This window comes from Geotrypetes seraphini, chromosome 12 (assembly GCF_902459505.1).
Source record: "Geotrypetes seraphini chromosome 12, aGeoSer1.1, whole genome shotgun sequence".
NCBI lineage: Eukaryota > Metazoa > Chordata > Amphibia > Gymnophiona > Dermophiidae > Geotrypetes > Geotrypetes seraphini.
The window spans coordinates 77,488,928-77,513,633 of NC_047095.1; the positions used below are offsets into that span (position 1 = coordinate 77,488,928).

The 24,706-nt window shown below is 44.0% G+C and overlaps 1 protein-coding gene across 3 annotated transcripts in view; it reads right to left on the bottom strand.

Annotated features, from left to right (window-relative positions):
* The window catches only part of TIE1 (tyrosine kinase with immunoglobulin like and EGF like domains 1), a 154,415-nt gene that overhangs the window by 107,331 nt on the left and 22,378 nt on the right, over positions 1-24,706 (bottom strand). For all 3 annotated transcript variants that reach the window (XM_033916487.1, XM_033916486.1, XM_033916485.1), the window contains 4 exons: positions 21,708-21,848; positions 12,372-12,500; positions 11,456-11,601; positions 7,171-7,315 (listed from right to left, as the gene is read on the bottom strand). In XM_033916487.1, the coding sequence (XP_033772378.1) occupies positions 7,171-7,315; positions 11,456-11,601; positions 12,372-12,500; positions 21,708-21,848 (561 nt within the window). The remainder of the gene's footprint in view (positions 1-7,170; positions 7,316-11,455; positions 11,602-12,371; positions 12,501-21,707; positions 21,849-24,706) is intronic.

A 24,706-nucleotide genomic window follows, 5' to 3' on the forward strand; every position in this document is an offset into this window, starting at 1 on the left:
GATTTTTGTGTAGACACATCAGATCTGCATACCATAGTCTGCGAGGCCAATCTGGAGCCACCAGAATGATGTGGCCTGAATGAGCCATGATCCTCCGAATGTCCTAGCCGATCATCAGCCAAGGAGGAAAAACATACAGGAGAATCTCCTGAGGCAACGGCTGCACCAGAGCATCGAGTCCCATGCTCAGATCTTTGACAGAAGAAGCGATCCGCTTTCTTGTTTCTTGCCATGGCCTTACCTCTATTAATTGTATCTATTCTGCTGATTGTTCCACTTACTGATTGTACTTGCTGATTGTACCTTTTCTCTGATTGTACCCATTCGCTGATTGTCCAGCTCTTCTTCACTGTAAACCGCCTCAAACTTCTATGGCTTTGGCGGTATATAAGAAATAAATTATTATTATTATTATTATTATTATTGAGGTCAAAGCATGGTCACCTCCAGCACCCCACTATCCCTTGGAATGCCTCTGGGGACAGGGCTCATCGCCCGGATCCAGAGTCTGCTGAGGAAATCTGCTTGAAAGTTGTCTACTCCCACCACATACACTGCCATCAGTGCTAGGAGGATGACGTTCTGCCCAAAGAAAAAGAAGGCGGGCTTCTTGAGCCAGAGGAGTGCTCTTGGTCCCTCCCTGGCGATTGACATAGGCTACTGCCGTCACATTGTAAGAGAAGACCCAGACCGCTTGGCCCTCCAAAGGTCTTCTGCAATCTCATCAGAGCTAGTTGAATGGCTCTGAGCTCCAACCAGTTGATTGACCATTTTCGCTGCGAGGGTGTCCAACACCCCTGAACAGGACAATGATTGCAATGGGCTTGCCATTCCTGAAGGCTGGCATCTGTCATCACCATGATTCAGGAGACAATGTGTAGCGGTATACCCCTGCGTAGTGGGAGAAGCCACCAGTCCATGCTTGCTCAAGCTTCCAGAGTCCAAGGCAGACAGGCATGCAAGGCATCCCTGTGCAAAGCCCAGTGAGAGAGCAAAACATGCTGAAGAAGACGCATGTGCCCTTGCCCAAGGAACTACATTCAGTATGGCAACCATGGATCCCAGAACTTGAAGATAATTCCATGCCGAGGGAGCCAGCCACTCTAGAAGGAAAGAAATCTAGGTACAGTTTCTGCCTGTGAGCTTCTGGTAGGTAGACGCGGTCCACCGCCATGTCAAAGAGAACACCCAGGTATTCCAGCGATTGTGTGGGCATCAGAAGGCTCTTTCTGAAGTTGACAATCCAGTTCAGGTCCTGCAGCATCTGGAATACCCGCTCCACCGTGTGCCATCCTTTGGCCAACGAGGGAGCTCTGATCAACTGTCATCCAAGTAAGGGTGAACCTGGAGCCCCATCTTTCACAGATAAGCTACCACTACCACCATCACCTTGGTGAAGTTCTGGGGCGCTGTCGCCAGCCCAAAGGGCAGGGCCAAGAACTGGTAATGCTGTTCCAGAACATGAAACTGCAAAAATTTGCAATGGGCTGGAAAAATGGGAATATGCCAGTACACCTCTGTGAGATCCAGAGAGGCAAGAAACTCTCCTGAGGCCAGTGCTGCAATGACTGAATGCACGGTCTCTATTCAGAAGTGGGGAATCTTAAGAGCTGCATTCATGTGCTGAAGATCCAGAATAGGCCTCTAATCTTCAGAGCCTTTCTTTGGCACGGGGAGATATGATTGAAACATATAAGTACATCACGGGACGCATCGAGTCAGAAGATGATATCAGAGGGCATCCGCTGAAAATCAGGGGAGGGAAGTTTCATGGCGACTCCAGGAAGTACTTCTTCACCGAAAGAGTAGTGGATCATTGGAACAGACTCCCACTCCAGGTGATAAAGGCCAGCAGAGTGACGGATTTTAAGAGAAAATGGGATACTCACGTGGGATCTTTAAGGGAGTAAATTCAGGGGAGGGGATACTTGGAATGGGCAGACTTGGTGGGCTATAGCCCTTTTCTGCTGCTTTTTTCTATGTTTCTATGTTTCTAAAATAGAGTATCTGCCTGAGCCCTAGAGGTTGGGTGGTTCCAGCTCTATAGCTTGAATATGAAATGCTGAATGCTGAGCGCTTTGTCTGGATGACCTGAAGGAAAGTCCATGAACCAATCTGTTAGAGGCTCAGCAAATTCCAGCCTGTAACCCGACTGAATAATGTCCAAGACATAATGCACATCCAAGCAGGAAGAAATGCCGCGAGCCGGCCCCTTATTTGCAGAAGGGCATCCCTCAGTCTGGCATCATTAAGCCTTTCTGACAGAGGGTGCAGAATGGGAGGTGGAAGGCTGGGAATGCCTGTAGCCAGCATACCGTCATTGGAAGAGCGTGAAAATCTCTGCAACGTAGCACTGGCTCTGAGCCACAAAAATTATAATGACCAGAACCCCTGGAGGGTCTGGGTCTACTGTTAGGCAAAGTCTTAGGGTGAAGGTCCATCACAGAATTCATGAGGTTGTCCAGACCCTTGTCAAACAATAACTGCCCTTAATAGGCAGCCTAGCCAACATAGCCTTGGAAGTGGAATCACCAGCCCACTGTCTGACCCAAAGCATCCAGCAATCAGAGATGGAGTACGCTGCCACCTTTGCTAACACCCTCATGAGGTCATATAGGGCATCAGCCATATAATCTCTTCCAGTCATCAGAAGTTGAGGAGGGGGATACGTTGCCTCACTCTCTCTAAAGTAGCTGCATCAAAAAGTTTCATGAGGACCTACATGTCCTTTAACACAACACCACTCTCACTGGGGAGAGAGGTGTGCTTAGCCACCCGCGCCACCAAAGAATCTACCCTGGGCTGACCCAAAAGCTGCTGACACTCCTGTGCCAGAGGATACAAGCGTGACATAGGTCTAGCAATTTTCAGAGCTCCCTCAAGAGTCGAACTGTTCCAAGACCAGAACACTCATGTCAGGGTGCCAGGGAAAAGTTGCAGACTGCCAGCGTACACCACAAAGCCAGGAGGAAGAAGCGGATGGAGCCTGCTGAGCTCCTCGGTTCAATTCCTGCAAAAACTCAGCAGAGCTGAAAACTTAAAATAAGCGCAGGACAGTAGGATCCACCATAGGATCGAAGACCCCAGATGCATCCGCAGATCCAGCACACAGTCCCTGATCTCCCGCCCTGGGAAGTGCTCTACTTGCAAACAAGGGATCCGTGAGGGAAACATCAGCATCCGGGTCTCCCAGATCAGAATCAGGTAGTGTGAAAGCCACAGTAGGCTGAGATGAGGACGTGCCCAAAGGCACCATGCCACTAAGAGATGCTGCAGAGACAGATTGAGACTGCTTAGGGGAAGAAAACTTGTTCTGAAAAATCATACCACAAAAATTTCATAAATTTGGCAAAAGTGTCCGGCTCCTGGGGCATAGAGTCTTTTTTTTTTTTTAAGCAGTGCCTCTGCTGGGTCAGACCAGAGTTCCATCATGCCCAGCAGTCCGCTCACGCGACGGCCCATCAGGTCCAGGACCTGTATAGTAATCCTCTATCTATACCCTTATATTCCCTTTTCCTTCAGGAAATTATCTAATCCCTGCTTGAACCCTAATACCGTACTCTGTCTTATCACACCCTCCGGAAGCGCATTCCAGGTATCCACAACCCTTTGGGTGAAGAAGAACTTCCTAGCATTGTTTCTGAATCCGTCCCCTCTTAATTTTTCCGAATGCCCTCTCGTTCTTGCAGTTTTTGAAAGTTTGAAGAATCTGTCCCTCTCCATTTTCTCTATGCCCTTCATGATCTTGTAAGCCTCTATCATGTCCCCTCTAAGTCTCCGCTTTTCCAGGGAAAAGAGCCCCAGTTTCTCTAGTCTTTCAGCATATGAAAGGTTTTCCATACCTTTTATCAATCGTGTCGCTCTTTTCTGGACCCTCTCGAGTATTGCCATATCCTTCTTAAGGTATGGCGACCAATACTGGACGCAGTACTCCAGATGCGGGCGCACCATCGCCTGATACAACGGCAGGATAATTTCCTTCATTCTGGTTGTAATACCTTTCTTGATAATACCTAGCATTCTATTCGACTTCTTAGAGGCCGCTGCGCACTGTGCCGATGGCTTCATTGTCTTGTCCACTATTACCCCCAAGTCCTTTTCTAGGGTACATTCACCCATTACAAGCCCTCCCAACGTATAGCTGTATTTTGGGTTTCTGTTTCCTACGTTCAAGACTTTACATTTCTCTACATTAAACTTCATCTGCCATCTCGTCGCCCACTCTCCTAGTTTGTTCAGGTCCCTTTAGTCCTAACTCCACTAAATAGTTTGGTGTCGTCTGCAAATTTTATTACTTCGCACTTTGTCCCTGTTTCTAGATCATTTATATATACATTGAACAGCAGCGGTCCGAGTACCGACCCCTGCAGAACACCACTTGTGACCCTCCTCCAGTCAGAGTAGTGGCTCTTCACTCCTACCCTTTATTTCCTACCAGCCAACCAATTTTTGATCCATCTATGTACGTCTGCTTCCACCCCATGGTTCTTCAGTTTCCATAGCAGGCGTTCATGGGGTACCTTGTCAAAGGCTTTTTGGAAATCTAAGTATACGATGTCTATGGGGTCCCCTTTGTCCATCCGTTTGTTAATTCCTTCGAAGAAGTGCAATAAGTTCGTTAGGCACAATTTTCCCTTGCAGAAGTCATGTTGGCTTGTTTTCATCAGTTTATTCCTTTCTAGATGCTCATCGATGCTGTCTTTTATCAGCGCTTCCACCATCTTCCCCGGAATTGAAGTCAAACTTACCGGTCTATAGTCACCCTTAGATGACTTGCATTTGTGTTTCTTAGGCTGCAGAGGGTCCACAGCCTGGCTAACTGAAGTACCAGTAAGACTGAGCCCCAAAAACAATGACGGCCGCTCCGCTAGGCTTGCTGAGCATTTGATCATCTGCTTCAGTAGGGGAGAAGCTAAACTGGATGCTGCAGCCCCTCCCCCCCGGGTGTACAACATGTCATGCGGCGCATGGACGCTCTAAAAGCACTAAATTTGCTCAATCCTGGCAAGAATCCACATGAGGAGAGCCCAAGGACTCCATCCCAGCAGGTTTCCAGTCAAAATTTGCAGTTTTGAAGAAGCAGGGAATTTTAGAAATACTCTGTTATAAAACCTTATATGGTCATGCACCTGAGTACCTGTTAGAATTATTTACTTTATTTACATCAAACCGTCCACTGCATAATACTGCTTTCTTTGTTTTCTCCCCGGTTCGAGGTTGTGTGTATAAGAAGTTCCAGCAACGTCTAATTGCTTTTCAGGCAGCCAGCTGGGATAGGGAGTTACGTTCTTATATATGTTACAGAAAGTTACTGAAATCAGTCTTGTTTGTAAAATTTTTAGAGAATTTAATTGATTGATGTCTACTTTGTAGTTCACTAGGAATGTCCAGTTTTCTATTTTTGTGAACCGCATCGATCCATGAGGTTTTGCAGTCTAGAAATGTAATGTAATGTAGAAAAAAAAAGATGGCCACCATGAAACAATTTGCGCCAAAACCGCAATATTTTTCACAGTTCCCAAACTAAAAACAGCAATTATAGGAATTTTCAGGAGGGGGAACACAGGGGAACATCCAGAAACGCTCAAAACCCCACTTTTCTAACCTCCCATGATGTCTCTCACAGGCTGTCAGCCTGTGTACTCACTGTGACCTGACAGGATCAATTCTGCAAACCCGCTTTTAGCTCTCTCACAGTAGCTGTATGAGAATTTCACTGCCACAATGCTGGGAAGGCTTCTGCAAAGCTGATCTTCGGGCTGCCAGTCACTCTTATGTCTGACTACATCTCCACCCCTGCAGACCAATGGTAGCACACCAGGATGGGAAGAGGTGTGACAACGCAGCTGGAACCCTGCGAGACCCCACCGAGCCTTCTAAGGATGCTCGACCTCTTATTAACAGGAGGTGAGACCACCTGAGGGACGGCCCTGAGCTCCAGAGAAACTATGCAGGCTGGCTAACAGAGGGATCGGTCTGTCAGTCACAGACCAAAGTCTGTGAATTCTTAAGCAGGCAGAGCTTCAAAAATGCTCCAAGCACTAAATTACCTGAAAAGGGGATGAAATTACATTGAATTAAAAATATTAAAATAGGAAGAGCAGAATAAATACTTCTGAAGCATGCGTGCAGAAGAAAAGAACCAAAGATGGAGCTAGAGTGAAAAACCCGGAGTGGTTTCATTCTGCAGCAGCACACGGCTAAGGGGAAATTACCCTATTGTCTAGAATGTCTCAACTATTGCCCTGGAAAAATTATTACTTAAATCCCCACATTTAGGCATCGATGTATTGGATAGATCTTTTTGACACCTTTTGATAAATATCAAAGCAATTAATAGATCACATAACATTCATATGATTAAAATAACCCCAATACCAATTAAAACTCTGCCACCTGCAGGGGTCCAGGGCAGAAATGGAAGAGGGAGCCCAAAGCCCATCTTCAGGTTACACGTCCTTCATATTGAGGCAGGCTTGGGGACCCCTGTTGCATGGGAGCCCAGCGTAATTGCCCTGGCTGTCAACTACTAATGCTGGCTCTGATAAATTCCAATTATACCATTACAAATTCTAAGAATCCAATCCATGTCAGATTCCCTCTCATTTCTTCCCATCCTATTAGACCAATCTTATCCATCAGAATCTATTAGTATTTCTGTAGACAAATCTCAAATAATCATGTTTTAAATCAATGCCCATGGATCAAAAGCCTCTGGACATGGAATAAAAGGTAATCGAGCAATTTATTCCACTGAAAGAATTAAATTTGCTTTTTGATTGTTCTAACTTCTTTTGCTAACGGCAGTCAAGCAAATCTTCTGCTTGAAAATATAATGTATGGATTAAAGTATGAAACCTTATTATTCATTGAATGCGTATAAGAAGTGCATTGCCACAGCTCCTGGAAGTGCGAGGAAGAGAAGCCACATTGGAGCAATACCGTCTATTAAGCAGAACTCCAGACCAAGCTTGACACTGTTGTTCTGTCTTTCATTTCTACGCCTATCTCCATCCTTCCTTCCCACTCATGTTCATTCTAAAGTCCTCCGCACCTCTCCTTTCACATCATGTAATCTTTTCTTCCTTAGTCTCTTCTCACCATCCTAACTCAACAAAGTCCTGTTTGAAATTCACTTCCTTCATCCCTTTGTGTCTGTCTCCTAATCACCTTTCAAAGTGACGAGAAATTTTCTGTTATCTTGTCCTCCAGTGGTGGAGACTCGGCACTCCCAGAGACCACTGTCTAGCTTGGTGAGTGGAGGTAGTACAAATTCAGAGGTGGTTTTATCTGCTTCCATTATGGCTTTATGAGCCTGTGAGAGAAGTTTAAAAAAAAAAAAAACAGACATCAGTTACTGCAGTGGGAAAGTGGAGAAGTTAGAATCAAGACACTGAGATAAAGATCATAAGAAGTGGAGAGAGGTTGCACTTTACACACTGACACTTTAGTAAGGAAGCATGGGGTTAGAGTGGAAGATATTTTTGTAAGGATGGTTGGGTCAACACGATAAGTTTAGAACCAAAGTCCTCAAATTCAAGGACACAAATTTCAAAGAAATGGGAGACTTCGTTCACCAGGCGCTACAAAGCCAAGAAGAAACCGATAACGTGGAAGACATGTGGTCGACTTTGAAAGCAACCATACAAGAAGCAACAAACCGCTATGTAAAATCAGTAAGTAAACGGCGAAGGAACAATAAGCCACAGTGGTTTACTGCGGAGATCTCAGACCTGATCAAGGAGAAGAAAAAAGCATTCATCTCTTACAAACAATCAGGGAAGCAGGACTCTAGAGCAGACTATCTGGCCAAATCAAAAGCCGTCAAAATAGCAGTCAGGGAGGCTAAATTCCTCATGGAGGAGTCTCTAGCAAAGAACATCCAGAAGGGAGATAAATCCTTCTTCAGGTATATCAGTGATAGAAGAAAAAACTCAGGCGGGATTGTACGTCTTAGGAAACCAGACGGAGACTATGTGGAAAAGGATTCGGAAAAAGCCCAACTATTAAATGAATACTTCTGCTCAGTCTTCACCCGAGAAGTGCCAGGGCTCGGCCCTCAACTACAGACAAGGGTTGGCTCAGTTGACCCATTTAGTAACTTTGAGTTTACGCCCAGCAGTGTCTACGGTGAGCTGTCAAAGCTCAAGGTTAACAAAGCAATGGGGCCGGACAACCTGCACCCCAGGGTGCTTAGGGAGCTGAGTGATGTCTTGGCGGAGCCACTGTCCGCGCTCTTCAACCTCTCCCTTAGTACAGGCAGCGTCCCGTTGGACTGGAGGACGGCTAACGTCATTCCACTCCACAAGAAAGGCTCAAAGATGGAGACAGCAAACTACAGACCAGTGAGTCTAACATCGATAGTGAGCAAACTAATGGAAACTCTAATCAAACACCAATTAGATAAGATCCTGGATGAGGAGAATCTACGCGATCCCCGACAACATGGATTTACTAAGGGGAGATCCTGCCAATCCAACCTGATCAGCTTCTTTGACTGGGTAACGGGGAAGCTGGATATAGGGGAGTCCCTGGACATCGTGTACCTGGACTTTAGCAAAGCATTCGATAGCGTACCACACCGCAGGTTACTGAGCAAGATGAGTTCTATAGGATTAAGTAACACATTGACGAAATGGGTTGGGAGCTGGCTTGGAGGTAGGCTCCAAAGGGTGGTGGTGAACGGCACCCCCTCCAAAATGACGGAGGTGATTAGTGGAGTACCACAGGGCTCAGTCTTGGGCCCAATCCTATTCAACATCTTTATAAGAGACTTGGCAGAAGGGCTTCGAGGTAAAATAACATTATTCGCCGATGACGCCAAACTGAGTAATGTAGTGGGCAAATGCACAACAGACGAAGATTCAGTGCCCGACAACATGATGCATGACCTACTCCTACTGGAGCGATGGTCTAGGACATGGCAACTCAACTTCAATGCCAAAAAATGCAAAGTTATGCACCTGGGCAGCCAGAATCCATGCAAGTCTTATACCCTTAATGGCGAGATCCTAGCAAAAAGGGTAGCAGAACGAGACTTGGGGGTAATCGTCAGTGAGGACATGAAGTCTGCCAATCAAGTGGAGCAGGCTTCGTCCAAGGCAAGACAAATCATGGGCTGCATACGAAAGGGTTTCGTCAGTTGTAAGGCGGAAGTCATTATGCCATTGTATAGATCCATGGTGAGGCCCCACCTGGAATACTGTGTGCAATTCTGGAGGCCGCATTATCGCAAGGATGTGCTGAGACTGGAGTCGGTGCAAAGAATGGCCACCCGGATGGTCTCGGGACTCAAGGATCTCCCGTACGAGAAACGGTTGGATAAGTTGCAGCTGTACTCACTCGAGGAATGCAGAGAGAGGGGTGACATGATCGAGACATTCAAGTAGCTCACGGGCCGCATCGAGGTGGAAGAAGATATCTTCTTTTTCAAGGGTCCCGCGGCAACAAGGGGGCATCCATGGAAAATCAGGGGTGGGAAACTGCACGGGGACACCAGGAAATTCTTTTTCACTGAAAGGGTGGTTGATCGCTGGAATAGTCTTCCACTTCAGGTTATTGAGGCCAGCAGCGTGCCTGATTTTAAGGCCAAATGGGATCGGCACATGGGATCTATTCACAGGGCAAAGGTAGGGGAGGGACATTAAGGTGGGCAGACTAGATGGGCCGTGGGCCTTTATCTGCCGTCTATTTCTATGTTTCTATGTTTCTATGACAATGGACAACCCCCATTTCAGTAGAATTTCCTCAAAACAATCCCAAGATGTCTCTATAACCAATAAGCATTCAACAACCTTGGGTGAATCTCTTCATAAAGGCAGTTAATAAATCCCAGTAAAAAAATAATCAGAAGAAAAAGGCCAGCCTTTAAATCTCGGAGAAATCGAAGCAACTTTATCGATTGTTAGGGGGATATGGAAGTCGTTATGACATTGGTGTTTTAGTACATGGTTTAGTTAGTTAGTTAGTTTTATAGCCCGTCCTTCCCAGGAGCCCAGACAGTCTTCAGGATCAATAACACACATGCTATGGAGAATCTAAGAATGGTACCAGCATGGCTGTGGTAAATAAGAGAACAAGTATTTGGTTGACAGAAAGTCTCAGGTGTCCCGTGTTACAAGTGAACCGTGTCTTGCTTGGTTAAAGTTTGAGATCAGGAGCATCCTGGTTCATGATTAATAGTGTCTTCACTGCCTTCCAGTAGGGCAATAGATTGTCAATTACTCTGATGGCAGGGGGAAGTCGGTTCCATAGTTTAGACATGGGTTGGCGGAGGAATGGGAAGGATACAGTCAAACTCTCCTTTCCCTCATTCAAGGAAATAAAATCTGTTTGGTTATTCATCAAATCTTTTATTTTTAAACGGACAGAATTTTGGAATGGTCTGCTGTTACGTTAAGGGGTCCAGGTTCCTTTCAATCTTTTCAAAAAACCTTAAAAACATTTCTGTTTGCTAATTATTTTGATAATCATTCCCACTAGTTTTCCTTCGTCTTCTTGATTTTGTTTTTACTAGTCTATCTCTTCTTTTCAGTTCCATATATTGGAATATTGTAAACTGAGTCAAGCCCTTTCTTGGGGAAGACCCGGTATATAAATCCAAGTTTTAGTTTTGTTTAGTTTACATTAATGCTTTTCTAGGGATGGTTAGGGGTGGAGTATGCTGATGCACTTGTAGAGTTAGTTGGGAGAAGTGCTGAGGGGAAGAGAGATACAGTTAGCACCCTGATGCTTTTGTAGAGATGGTTGGCGGAGGGCGATGGCGAAGATAGATGCAGTCAATGCAGTGATGACTTTGTAGGAAATGTAAGAGAGGAATGCTGGAAATGGAGTGGGGAAAGAGAATTAATAAAACAGAACATGGTGAGAGTGTTACAGAGCACAAGGAGAAGATAACATACAGCACAGTGGGTCTGACTCTGTACAGGATACCTACAATAGATGCTGCTGGGTGCCCCTAATCAAGTACACCTAGCGATGCCTAACTTCGGAATCTGTGTACAAGGTTTTTTAATTGGCATGGTAATTGACCATGCCAGTTTTCAGTCAATCAAAAAAAAAAAAAAATTAAATGAACAATTAAAAGTTCGGCACCAAACTCTTATAATGTCTAACAATGTCTAAGTTGAAGTGCCGTCTGATGCCTGATGACACCTACCTGAAAAGTAGGCGTCATTGATTTAGGCATCACTAGACGTACAAGTTAAGTGCCAGTAAATTAGGCCAAGTAAATTCTGGCCTAATACACTGCAATGCCTAGGTGCTGCTAGGTGGAATTCTATAAAGGGTGCCCAGTAGCTGATTGACAAGTGCGTTGAGTGGCCTCTGCAATGTAGGCGCCTCTAGGCACTGTGTATAGAATCCGGGACCAGTGTGCACAGTTTGGAGAAGGGGAGTTGTTTGCATGGAGGGAGGGGGATGTATAACATTCTGAAGCATGGGTAGAAGGACTTACTGTAAGTACCGAGCCATCAGTCTTCCGTAGCTCGATGCTCTCCCGCACCGGTGGGGGGTTTCCTGTTGCAGAGCACCTCATCACTGGCTTTGAATTCAAGTTAAACTCCACTTCCGATTCGAGGTCCTTTATCTGTGGGGTGCGATCTTGAGGAGGGGGAAAGGAGCCTTGAATTATTCCCCTGGAATCTTTCACATCCTGCCCTGCACTCACCACAGTAACCACCTGAACCACCATCTCTGCCCAGTATGCCTGGTATCCCACCCCTTCCACCCAGTCACAGTTACCAGTGTCTCCATCCCATTACATATCTCAGCATCTCAACAAGCTAGTCACCCCCAAATGCCTTCATCCAGCCTTGTACTCTTCAGCATTTTCATCACTCCAGCACCTCCAACAAGTTCTTCATTCCTCGACGACTTCCCTGAACCAGCTTACCTCTATTACATGTATAACACTGCCATATGTCCTCCACAGTGTGCTACAAGGTTGTCTATTGTAATGATTCCACAACTCTACATTAGTCTTAATGCAAAGCAATGTGTGACACATATACTGTGTCATAAGCTACGGCCCGAGCCCATGATCTCTCGTTGTATGCTACGGGCTCGTACTGATGTCCATTATTTCAATTTTTCTGTAATAGTCTATTTTTATCTAAGTTCAAACATTCTCCCCAAGGGATCAAGAGTGTTAGCCAATTATAGATTGGATATTAGATTGGACATTATTGGCATCAACATTGTCCTGAGGGTTTCATTTTTTGAGCCAATCTTATGCAGGACAGATGTTGAAGCCTGGATAAATTCAGGCTTAATCTATCATAAGAAGCAACTCATCTGACCTTGGTTTTACTAGTAAAATCTCTGTGCATATCAGTAGCTGGGAGTATTGATGAACAAGTGGGTTGTGTTACCTGACTTTTCACAATGCTGTCCGTGCCACCCCGAGGGGCAAACACAGCCACTGAAGTGGTTACAGGTGCCTCCATTCTGACACTGGCATTCCAGTCCGCAGTCTGCTCCATAGTGACCACTCTTGCAGGCTGGAGGGAAACCAAAGAATACATATCAGAAGCAAGCCGGAAGTCAGATTGAGTCCTAGAAGAAATCTTCTTAGATGGTCAAAGACTGTCCTTGGCAGAACTGTGGCTTTCCCCAAGTCTAATTGAGCTATCTATTGACTTGCTCTCCAGGAACTTGTCCAACTCTTTTTAAAATTTGTCACTGAGTTCCAAACATATTTCCTATTTGTTTTAAATGTACTGCTTAGTAACTTCATGGCATGTCACCTAGTCTTTGAACATTTTGACCTGGGTTGGCCACTGTTGGAAACTAGATACGGCAACTCATATGTTCTTATGTCTGTTAACCTGATGGAGCGGGCCCCTAGACTGCGGCAGGGGATGTACCTCTTATCGATTGATGCTGAAAAGGCCTTTGATAGGGTCTCCTGGCCTTTTATATTTCAAGTATTGGAGACCATTGAATTGGGACCGCAAATTTGGGACTGGACCAGAATTCTATATACCAGCCCTTTGGGAACAATTAAGAAACATTTCAACTTCAAAGAGGGACTTGGCAGGGGTGTCCCTTGTCTCCCCTTTTGTTTGCATTAGTGGTTGAAGCATTTGCTCAGAGAGTGTGTCAGAATGGGGATGAGATGTAGAAATTGAGTCTCTTTGCTGATGATTTACTTTTTACACTGCAGGAGCTGGAGACTTTGTTTACTGTGGTGCTTGAAGAGTTGGAATCATACGGGTCTGTCTCAGAGTTTTGTGTTCAACTAAATAAATCTGAACTATTGAATGTGAACTTAGAAGAGGAGCAGAACTACAACTATTCCTGTTTGGTTTAGCTCCCAAATATATAATTGAGCTTTTCTCTTTTGCAACCAACAGACATAAGAGAAACTCGCATCAGAATTTTGGTTTTCCGCCTGTTAGAGGATGTCAACTTAAAAAACATCATCAAAATCTTTTTTCCTATCCAGCAGTGTTATGGGGGTAAGGATTTAGAATAATTGCTTTTGCTTACTGACACTTATGTGGAATTTAGGAGACATCTAAATATATCTGTTTTCAAAGTATTTAGGCAGCTAATTCGTAAAAATTTTATTATGCACTACTTTGATCATTTTAGTGTCTCTAATTATTAGCTTTTAACTTTTTTAGCTCTATTCAACTTCTTTTATTGTTTTTTTAACTACTGTAAACCACACAGAACTTTACGGCCTTGCGGTATATAAATTGATTATTATTATTATTATTTTGGTGGGTGCGCTTGACGATGAGATATTTGGGAGTTCACTTTGGGCCTCTCGGTGTGGATTTATATGATCTTAATTATAAGCCTATATTTCATAAGATCTGACAGGATCTGAATAAATGGTAAGGACTAAGTTTTTTTTGGCTTGGACAAATTGCAATAGTCAAAATGATGATCCTGCCCCAGCTGCTGTTCTTGTTCCAGTTTTAGATAGGCTTCAACGGTGGATTTTCAGTTTTATCTGGGCACATCGCCAACCTCGGATTGGGAGGAAGATTCTGTATTTAGCTAAGGAGGAAGGGGGTCTGGTGGTCCCCAACCTTGTTGCATAGTTAAGGGCGCTCCTTGAAATGCAGGCTCAAGAATGCAAGCAATGGGTAGACATCGATTCCTTTGATGCATAGACCCTGGATTCCTAAATTTCACATGGGTGGGGGACTTTACATTAGGGAGTGCATAGGTTCCTTCTAGAGAGAACTACTACTAATATTTATTATTTCTATAGCATTGAAAAGGCGTACGCAGCACTGTACATTTTAACATACAACAGACAATCCCCGCTCAGAAGAGCTTACAATCTAATGTAGACAGGACATTACAGGGTTAGGGAGATTATGGTAGAGGAAAATGATACAATGAGTATAGGTATCTGACAGCAGTGAGTTGAAAGGCGAAGAAAAAGTGGGCTTTTAGCTTGGATTTGAACACTGCCAGGGATGGAGTATGACGTATTGATTCAGGCAGTCTGTTCCAGGCATACGGCACCGCAAGAAAGAAGGGACAGAGTCTGGAGTTGGCAGTGAAAGAGAAGAGTACAGTTAAGAGGGGCTTGCCCGATGAGCGGAGATCACGGGGGGGGGGGGGGAGCATAGGGGAAGATAAGTGAGGAGAGATGTTGGGGAGCTTCAGAGCGAATGCACTTGTAAGTCAGCAAGAGGAGTTTAGTCGTGGTTTACCCCATTGAGATTTAACCCAGGATTAGCCCCAGGAAGAGAAGGGGATGTACTCACACTATGGGAAGCAAAGGGTCTAATATGTGTGGGACAGATGTACGATGGGGCCACGAAACAGATGCACACTTTCCCAGATCTTCAGGATAAATTTGGATTGGCCTCTAAGGACATATTTCCCTATCTACAGGTCAAACATTATCTTATTATTTTGGATCTTTTACGGGACCTGACTAGAGGGAACACTGCTTTTTTTTTTATTTTATTTTTTTTTATTTTATATTTATCAAATTTTACATTTTATAAATCAAGTATCCACTTGTACAGAAAGTTGAAGAAAAGCAGAAAAATAATACTCATAGTTAAAATACATAATAATCAACTAAATAAAAATAAATGTTTAGCTTAAATTCAGCTCAAGTCCTCTAAATTAGATCCAAGATGGATGAGGCGGACATATTAACAGATGCTGACAAATATCAAATCAAGTATTAGGAAAACAAAGTCCCTTAGCTGAGGAAGGATATCATTTATTCAATTGGACCTCGCTTGATTTCCCTTCATCCAGTCGAGTTCCTGCCAGAAAAGCTGTCAACTGGAATGGCTCAAAGAATACATATTTCTTCATATGGTACTGTATTACACATTTGCAAGGGTGTCATAGGAAAAAGGTTCCTCCAAGAGATATAACACCTGGCTTCATCAAAAGAAACTCTCGCCTTCTTCTCTGGGTTTCCCGTGCCAAATCTGGGAACATTAATATTTTATGTCCAAGAAATTCTTTCATTTTATTCCTAAAGTACATTCTAAGCAACCAGTTTTTATCTGGTGCAAGGGCCACCGTAAGAATCAATGTTGCCGGAGATGCTAGCTCTCTGTCCGAAAGTTCCAAGATTGCTGAAACATTAAGTGGTTGATTATCCTCCTGTTGTTTAAGTGGTAATTTAGTAGTTTTCATTGGTAAGTAATATACTTGAGTAAGTGGTGGTAATGTATCCTCTGGAATACCCAAAATCTCTACCATATAACGTTTCATCATATCTCTAGGTGTCACAGAGGCTATCTTAGGAAAATTAATCAAGCGGAGATTATTATTACGAGAAAAATTCTCCAAATTTTCCAATTTTCTGCGCAAACTTGTGTTATCTTTTACCATTGCTTCATTAAGCTGTTTTGATGCTTTTAACTCCTGTTGTATATTCAGAATTAAGTTCTTGGATTCATCAATTTCAACTTTTATATTTTTTATATCATTTTCTTGAAGAGTAATTTTATTTTCCAGCTGCAAAAGCTGGGGCTTAACAGACTTGGCTAGGTCAGCAACTAAATCCCAGATTGAGTCCAGTGTTACTTCTCTGGGTTTTTCAATAACATATGAAAGATTGGGAATTTGAATAGTCTCACCGGTTATCAGTTGATTCTGGCAATCCTTCTGCTGGGCTGAAATGATCCCTGATGTTTCCAAATCCTCTGTACTTCTTGGACTCACCTGAAAACTCAGGGAGTCCATCTCCACGTTCCCCTCTCTGTTTTTCCTGGCCTCCGAGGGTAGGTGCTTGCTTCCTTCCGGGAGCTCCTCCACTCGTGGGGAGCTGGTAACCTGAGGAGGTGGGGGAGGTGCCCTAGCGTCGGGGCTGAGCGTAGTCTCTAGCCCCAAGGAGATCACCTCATTTCCGCCTCTCTGAGGCGTCTCCAGCGGGGGGGGTGCCGACGCTGCCGGGATATCCTGCATCCGACGCAGGAGCTCTTCAATGTTGCCGAAAGAGGGGACCGCTGAACGCCGCGAGGCTCCAGCGGCGCTGCGGCCTCTCCTCTTCGGCATCTCAAGTAGGTAATCGCTCCAAAAAGAAAATTTTCAAATTAGACTTCTCCGGCGTGCTACTCAGCGTCCGGGACCATCGGCCATCTTGGATCGTCTGTCGGGAACACTGCTTTTAAAACACTGCTGGGCTCTTGCCTGCAGAAAGAAGCAATTTTGGCAATCTATAAGTGAAATGGTGTAGTGGCTGTGTTAGTCCATTCTTCAAGGTAATATGTAGAAATGAAACAAAAACATAAAGGGAAAAAAAAATACCTTTTTTCATTGGACTAACAATGTTATATAAGTGCTTAAATACTAGTAGGGGAGAGATGTTGTCTTATATGAAATACTTGGGAACGAGAGTTGGAGCAAGGATGAGTGGGAGCTGAATTGATGCAAACACAGAAAAAAGCGAAGATGAGGTAGGAGACATCCGCACACCAGGAGGAAGAGAGAGAACGAAGGAAGACGTTCCCCCATCCGAAGAGCTGAAAACAATTTCAAGAGTAGCACTGGAGGAAGAAGACTGGCCCTATACCATAGATGTGGACTTACGACCCCCAAGGAACCCCCGAATAAAGAAGATGGGGATCATAGTAGGCGACTCCATTATACGTCACGTGAACAGCCACACCGCAGGAGGAAGAGAGGACAGAATTGTCACCTGTCTGCCTGGAGCAAGAGTGAAGGATGTGGCCAACAGGATCTCCAGGATCATAGACAACACAGGGGGAGAGGATACTGCTGTGCTCATTCACGTGGGAACCAATGATGTGAGCGGGCGGAAGTATGACAGGGAAGAGATGAAGGGCCAGCTCCGCTCACTTGGAAGACAGCTGAAGATCAGGGAGGTGAAGGTAACCTTTTCCGAGATCCTCCCAGTACCAAGAGCGGATGGAAAGAGATAAGGAGAATTGAAAGCTATCAACGCCTGGATGAGACAATGGTGCGAAGAAGGCGGCTTTGACTTCGTGCGCAACTGGACGGCGTTCTGGGGAAAAAGCAAGTACTACAGAAAGGATGAACTACACCTCAACAAGGAAGGAGCAAGAGTATTGGCAGACAACATGAAGAAGGCCATCAAGAAGGCTTTAAACTAATAAATAGGGGAAAGCCGACAGTCGACCACCAGTCGATGGCACGGATGACAGGATGCCCCGATGAAGGAACCATGGGCTACTACTCATACACAGGAGGGGACGACCTCACAGCAAATAAGGGAGACAAGACAGGAAGGGACAACTCAGACACAGGAGGGGATGACTACACAGCAAACAAGGGAGACAACACAGGAGCGGTTAAGGATACCGTGAAAGAAACAGTAGGGACAGCAAAGAGTAGAAAGTCCAAAAAGGTAACATGAAAAGAACTCAAATGTATGTATACGAATGCTAGAAGTCTAGGAAACAAAATGGGGGAACTAGAGGCAATAGCAATACATGATAAATTGGAGATCATTGGCATAACAAAAACATGGTGGACTGAAGAAAACAAATGGGACACAGTACTACAGGGATACAAACTATATAGAAGAGATCGAGTGGGGCAGAAAGGTGGAGGTATTGCCCTATATGTTCAGGAAGAAGTAGAATCTGTTGGAGTGGCTACGACGGAAATGAAAGAGAAGCTGGAGTCTCTCTGGATCAAGATTCCTGGCCAAAATGGCGCAGACACGAAAATTGGCCTTTACTATCGTCCCCCAGGACAGGCGGAGGAAACTGACTCAGATAGAGGAAATTAAACAAGAATGCAAGACGGGCAATGTAATAATATTGGGAGACTTCAATTTCCCGAGGATAGACTGGAAACTAGGAACCTCCAACTGCGGCAAGGAGGCCAAGTTCCTGGAGGCGCTAGGGGATTGCTTCCTGGAACAAATGGTAAAAGAGCCGACAAGAGGCAATGCCACCCTGGACTTGATCCTAAATGGCCTCACGGGACCGACAAAAGAAGTAGAAGTCACGGTCCCGCTGGGGACGAGCGATCACAATGTGATCAACTTTAAACTTGACATCGGGAAAGGGAAACATGCCAAAACCTTAACCACAACCTTAAACTTTAAAAAGGGTAAATACGATCGCATGAGAGCCATGGTAGAACAACAACTCAAGAAAAAGGTGGACAAACTTGAAATGGTAGACCAGGCATGAACCCTACTGAAAAATACTATCACAGAAGCACAAAATCTCCACATTCCGAGGATTTCCAAAGAAGGGAGAACAAAAGGTAAGGGAGAACCGGCATGGCTTACCAGACAGGTGAAGGAAGCCATAAAAGAAAAGAAGGGCTCTTTCAAAAAATGGAAACGCATGAAAACAACTGAAGCTTGGAACAAACATAAAGATGATCAGAAGAAATGTCACAAGGTGGTGAGGGATGCCAAAAAGGACTATGAGGAAAAAAATAGCGCAAGAGGCCAAAAACTTCAAGCCCTTCTTTAGATACGTGAAAGGGAAAAAAACCCGCAAAAGAGGCGGTGGGACCCCTGGACGACCAGGGAAGAAAAGGGTACATTAAGGAAGATAAACAAATTGCAGACAAACTAAATTCCTTCTTTGCGTCTGTCTTTACGAAGGAGGACACCGCAACAATACCAGAAGCAGTGAAAGTGTTTAGAGGAGTAATAGAAGACAGCCTCACCACAGTTGAAGTGAACTTGTTACAGATATACTACCAGATCGACAAACTTAAAAGTGACAAATCCCCTGGACCGGATGGAATTCACCCGAGAGTCTTAAAGGAGTTGAAGGTTGAAATCGGAGTTATTGCAAAAACTTGCCAACCTGACAATCAAAACTGGACAAATACCAGATGACTGGAAGATAGCAAACATCACGCCAATTTTCAAAAAAGGATCGAGAGGAAAACTGGGCAACTACAGACCTGTAAGCCTTAAGTCTGTCCCTGGAAAGATGGTTGAAGCACTGATCAAGGATAGCATAGTCCGGCACTTGGATACACATGACTTGCTGAAACCCAGTCAACATGGCTTCAGGAAAGGGAAATCATGTTTAACGAATTTACTTCAATTTTTTGAGACCGTGAACGAATAAATTGATAGCGGAAAGCCGGTGGACATAATATACTTGGACTTCCAGAAAGCGTTCGACAAAGTTCCAAACGAAAGACTTCTCAGGAAATTACAAAGCCATGGAATAGAGGGAGATATACAAAGATGGATAGGCAAATGGCTGGAAAACAGAAAGCAGAGAGTGGGCATAAATGGGAAGTTCTCCGACTGGGAGAAAGTGACTAGTGGTGTACCCCAGGGCTCGATACTTGGGCCGATCCTATTTAATATTTATATTAATGACCTGGAAGAAGGAATATCCATTGAGATCATCAAGTTTGCAGACGACACAAAGCTATGCCGGGCAATCAGATCGCAGGAGAATAGCAAGGAACTCCAGAGCGACTTGTATCAGTTAGAGAAATGGGCAGAGCAATGGCAGATGAAGTTCAACGAGGAGAAATGCAAAGTAATGCATTTAGGCAGTAAGAATAATGAACACGAGTATAGAATGTCAGGCGCAACACTGGGTAAGAGCGAACAAGAAAAGGACCTGGGTGTACTGGTAGATAGGACCCTGAAGCCGTCTGCACAATGTGCGGCGGCAGAAAAGAAAGCAAATAGGATGTTGGGCATGATAAAGAGGGGAATCACAAGTAGATCGGAGAGGGTCATAATGCCGCTTTATAGAGCAATGGTCAGACCCCACTTGGAATACTGCGTCCAACACTGGTCCCCCAAACTAAAGAAGGATATAAAACTGCTGGAGAGGGTGCAGAGGCGAGCAACAAAGCTAATAATGGGTATGGAGAAACAGGAATACAAAGATCGACTCACAAGACTGGGATTGTTCTCCCTTGAGAAAAGGAGACTGCGAGGGGATATGATCGAGACCTTCAAAATACTGAAAGGAATTGACAAAATAGAGCAGAAAAAACTATTTACATTGTCCACTTGCACACATACAAGAGGACACGAAATGAAGCTGAGGGGAGACAAATTCAAGACGAATATCAGGAAGTTCTGTTTCACGCAGAGAGTGGTAGACACCTGGAATGCTCTCCCCGAAGAGGTTATTGTGCAATCGACCGTCCTAGGATTTAAAAGCAAACTAGATGCACATCTCCTTATGAGAAGCATAGAAGGATATGGGTGACTACAAATTATGCCAGGTGTACACCTGGGAGGGCTTCCGCGTGTGCGGATCGCCAGACTTGATGGACCGAAGGTCTGATCCGGAGATGGCGCATCTTATGTTCTTTAGGAAAGCAATAAAAACATACCTTTTCACCCAAGAAATGTCTACTATGGAAGTTAAGCTGTATGTCAAATTGAAACCCGTTTTGTCTATATATTATGTAAGTTAACCTGTCACCCATTCCGAGCTCATTGTGGAGAATAGGATATAAAACAAATTAAATTAATAAAACATTCAGTTGAACCATGTTGACCCATCCCACTCGTAAGAACAGAAAAATTGCTATCAAGCCCAGTATCCTGCTTCCAACCCAGGTCCCAAGTACCTAGCTAGATCCCAAGTAGTATTGCTTATCCTAGGAATAAGCAGTGGGTTTCCCCAAGCCTATGGACTTCTCTTTTAGGAAATGATCCAAGCCTTTTTTAAATCCTGCTAAGCTAACTGATTTCCCCACATTCTCCAGGCATGAACTGAAGCTGCAACAATGGGAAAACATTTTCATGGGAAGGGTGGTGGATGCTTGAGGTGTTGAGGCCAAAACCAGTGACAAAATGTGAAAAGAAATGGAATAAACAGAGCAAAACAAAGACCAATCAATCAAATGCATTACCCATTATATATTTTTACTGCCAGTCCTACTGCCCTATGGCTACTTCCAAAAATCTGTGGGGGGCAAGGGGACACAGACAGCGACTTCCAGGCCTCACTCCATGCAGCAAGATGAAAACAGGCTTGGGCAAGTTTCTCAGTACACTAGCATGAGGAGCATTTTATTTGACTGTTTTTCATCATCCTTTCATGGGTTTTCTGCTCTGATTAGGACCCTCTTGTGATCTCAGAATGCTGTGGAGAAGCGGTTCACAATGCTGCTGATCACAGGGAGTTGTTCTAAATGCAGGGGCTTTTTTAACCATGGGAACAAAGCTCTTCCCATTCCCATGGGACAGTCAAGTTTGATTCCGCATCTGTGTGGTGATGTGTTAAAATTTGGCTGTTATCACAACTCCCCATGCCAGTGAGATTTACCTTCATTGCAGTGGAATCCAGTCCAGCCAGAGGCACAGGAGCAGCCGTATGGATCCGGGAGGCAGAAAGTCAGACCACTGCAGCTATGGCTCTTACTGCACTCTTCCTGGCAAGTCCGGCCAAATCTTCCTTCCCTGCAGGCTTTGAAACAAAGACATTCAGTTTTAATGCCAGCCTCAGCCCTGACATTTGGATTCACTTGTTCTTCTTTCCAAACCCATGCTCAAGTGAGGTACAATTCATTTACAGTGGGCTTAAAGTCTAAGGGTTGTATCTACCAATCCCTGGTGAAATAATATGTTTTGTACAATGTTATTGTGGGAAAGTTTTCTGTGGGATTCACTAACTTGTGGTATCTCTTTATACTGGGTTAGTTCATTCCTTGTTCTTGGCTGTTGCACTGGTGAGATAGAAGGCCTCAAATCGGGCCTACTGCCTTTTAGAGGGCTGGTCCATGATATAAGAAGTCTTCCCTTCCCCCCTCCCCAAATGTACTTGGAATCCTGAGTCCTAGCAGTAACACTGCTAGAAGCCTGTGTGGTGACTATTTTTGAAGAGGCAGTGGATGGGACAAGAGCAATCAGGGACTGCTCCTGCCCCTCAATAAGCACAAAGGATTGATACATACATCATTGGGCAGGGGTGGGATGATGGGCCATCAAAACTTTACCTGCAAAAAAGCCATCAGAGATGGTTCAGGAACCAGCCTCATTTAAAAAAAAAAAATCATATTTGGGGTAGGGGTGGGTGGGTGGGACGGTTTCTTTCTCAATTTCTCCCTTAAACTGGCTCCCTAAAAGCATTACCGGTAGATGTTCTTAGCTTTCTGTTCATAACACTGCTTAAGGACTTTTTAAAAAAATATATATCAAGAAAATACAAACGACAAACAAAAAGAAATTATAATAATTTTTAAATTGCTTGTATGAGGGGAAGAATACTAGTGGGGATCTACTACCATCCACCAGTAGAGAATAAACAGACAGATGAAGAAATGTTTACAGAAATTAGGACAGTTGGCAAATTGGGCAATAGCATAATAATTGGCCATTTCAGCTATCGGGAATTCTCAGAAACTCCCCATTACAGCAAGAATGGTAGAGTCAATTTGTTGAAATAATAGAAAATACTTACCGGAGGCAACATGGATTCACTAGAGGGAGGTCTTGTTGTCAGACAAATCTGATCAATTTCTTTGACTGGGTGGCCAGAGAATTGGATACAGGATGCGCACTAGATGTGATGTATTTCGATTTTAGCAAAGCCTTTGACAGTGTTCCACACAGATGTCTAATAAATAAACTGAGTGCCCTTGGGATGGGTCAGGAACTGGTTGAGTGGAAGGCGACAGAGGATAGTGATCAATGGAGATCGCTCTGAGGAAAGGGAGGTTACCAGTGGTGTGCCTTGGGCCTTTTCTTTTTAACATTTTTTAAAACGATATTGCTGAAGTGTTGTCGGGTAAGAATTGCCTCTTTGCGGATGATACCGATACCTACAACAGAGTAGACACACCAAATGGTGTGAATAACATGAAGAAAGACCTGGTGAAGCTTGAAGAATGGTCTGAAATTTGGCCGCTAAAATTTAATGCTAAGAAATGCAAGATCATGCATTTGACTGCAAAATCCCAAGGGAATGGTATAGTTTAGGGGGTGAAGAAGTTATGTGCACGACAGAAGAGAGGGACTTGGGTGTGATTGTGTGTGATGATCTTAAGGTGGCCAAACAGGTTGAAAAGGTGATGGCGAAAGCTAGAAGGATGCTAGGTTGCATAGGGAGAGGTATGGCCAATTAGGAAAAAGGAGGAATTGATGCCTCTGTATAAGACTGGTGAGACCTCATTTAGAATATTGTATATAATTCTGGAGGCTGCACCTTCAAAAAGATATAAAAAGGATGGAGTCGGTCCAGAGGAAGGCTACTAAAATGGTCTGTGGTCTTAGTCATAAGGCGTATGGGGACAGACTTAAAGATCTCAATCTGTATACTTTGGAGGAAAGGCGGGAGAGGGGAGATATGATAGAGACGTTTAAATATCTACGGAGCGTAAATGCGCATTAGTTGATTCATTTGAAAGCTGTGGAATGAGAGGACATAGGATGAAGTTAAGAGGTGATAGGCTCCGGAGTAATCTAAGGAAATACTTTTTTACAGAAAAGGTGGTAGATGCATGGAACAGTCTCCCAGAAGAGGTGGTGGAGACAGAGACTGTCTGAATTCAAGAGGGCCTGGGATAGGCTCGTGGAGAGAGAAAGAGACAATGGTTACTGCGGGTGGGCAGACTAGATGGGCCATTTGGCCTTTATCTGCTATCATGTTTCTATGTTTTTAAAGTTTTAAGTTTCCCTCGTTGTTATGATTTTACATTCTCATAATTTATTTTGTTTTACAGCATTTCTTTTTGGGTTTATAGTCTGTACTTTGGCACCATCTAGTGGGTATGTCTGGTTTTATTCCATTTGGGGGGTTTCTGATCCTTGATTGACTGTTATTTTTATACTTATTTTACATTCTCATTTTTATATACTTATTTCATATGATTGTAATATTCTTTTTGATTTTGTTTAAAAATATGCATGTTCCTTAGGTTTTTTCTGAGATTATTGTGAATCTGAATCCTCTGTCTTACCATGGTGTTCATTTGCAGTTTTTTTTTCATGATTCATCCATTTTATCTTAATTTATTTTTAATTTAATTCATTTTCTATGTATGATTTCGATGTATGTGTATATACATTTTTGCTGCTCTGTTTTAAAGGCTTCAGTCATATACCCCTGAGGACCGTGTTGGGGTCCAGGACAAAAAGGTTCAAAGGACTCTCTGTTAGGCTTGCTATATATTTCTGTCTATGTTATATGCGCTGCCTTTTCAATAAATTGGTTATCCTCACAATTGCTTGATCGTGTCCCTTCCCCACTTCCATTTTTGCTGTGATTACAACATGTGGGGTTGGTTTTTCTTTTTTTTTTTTGTGGGGTACTGAAATAACTCAAAC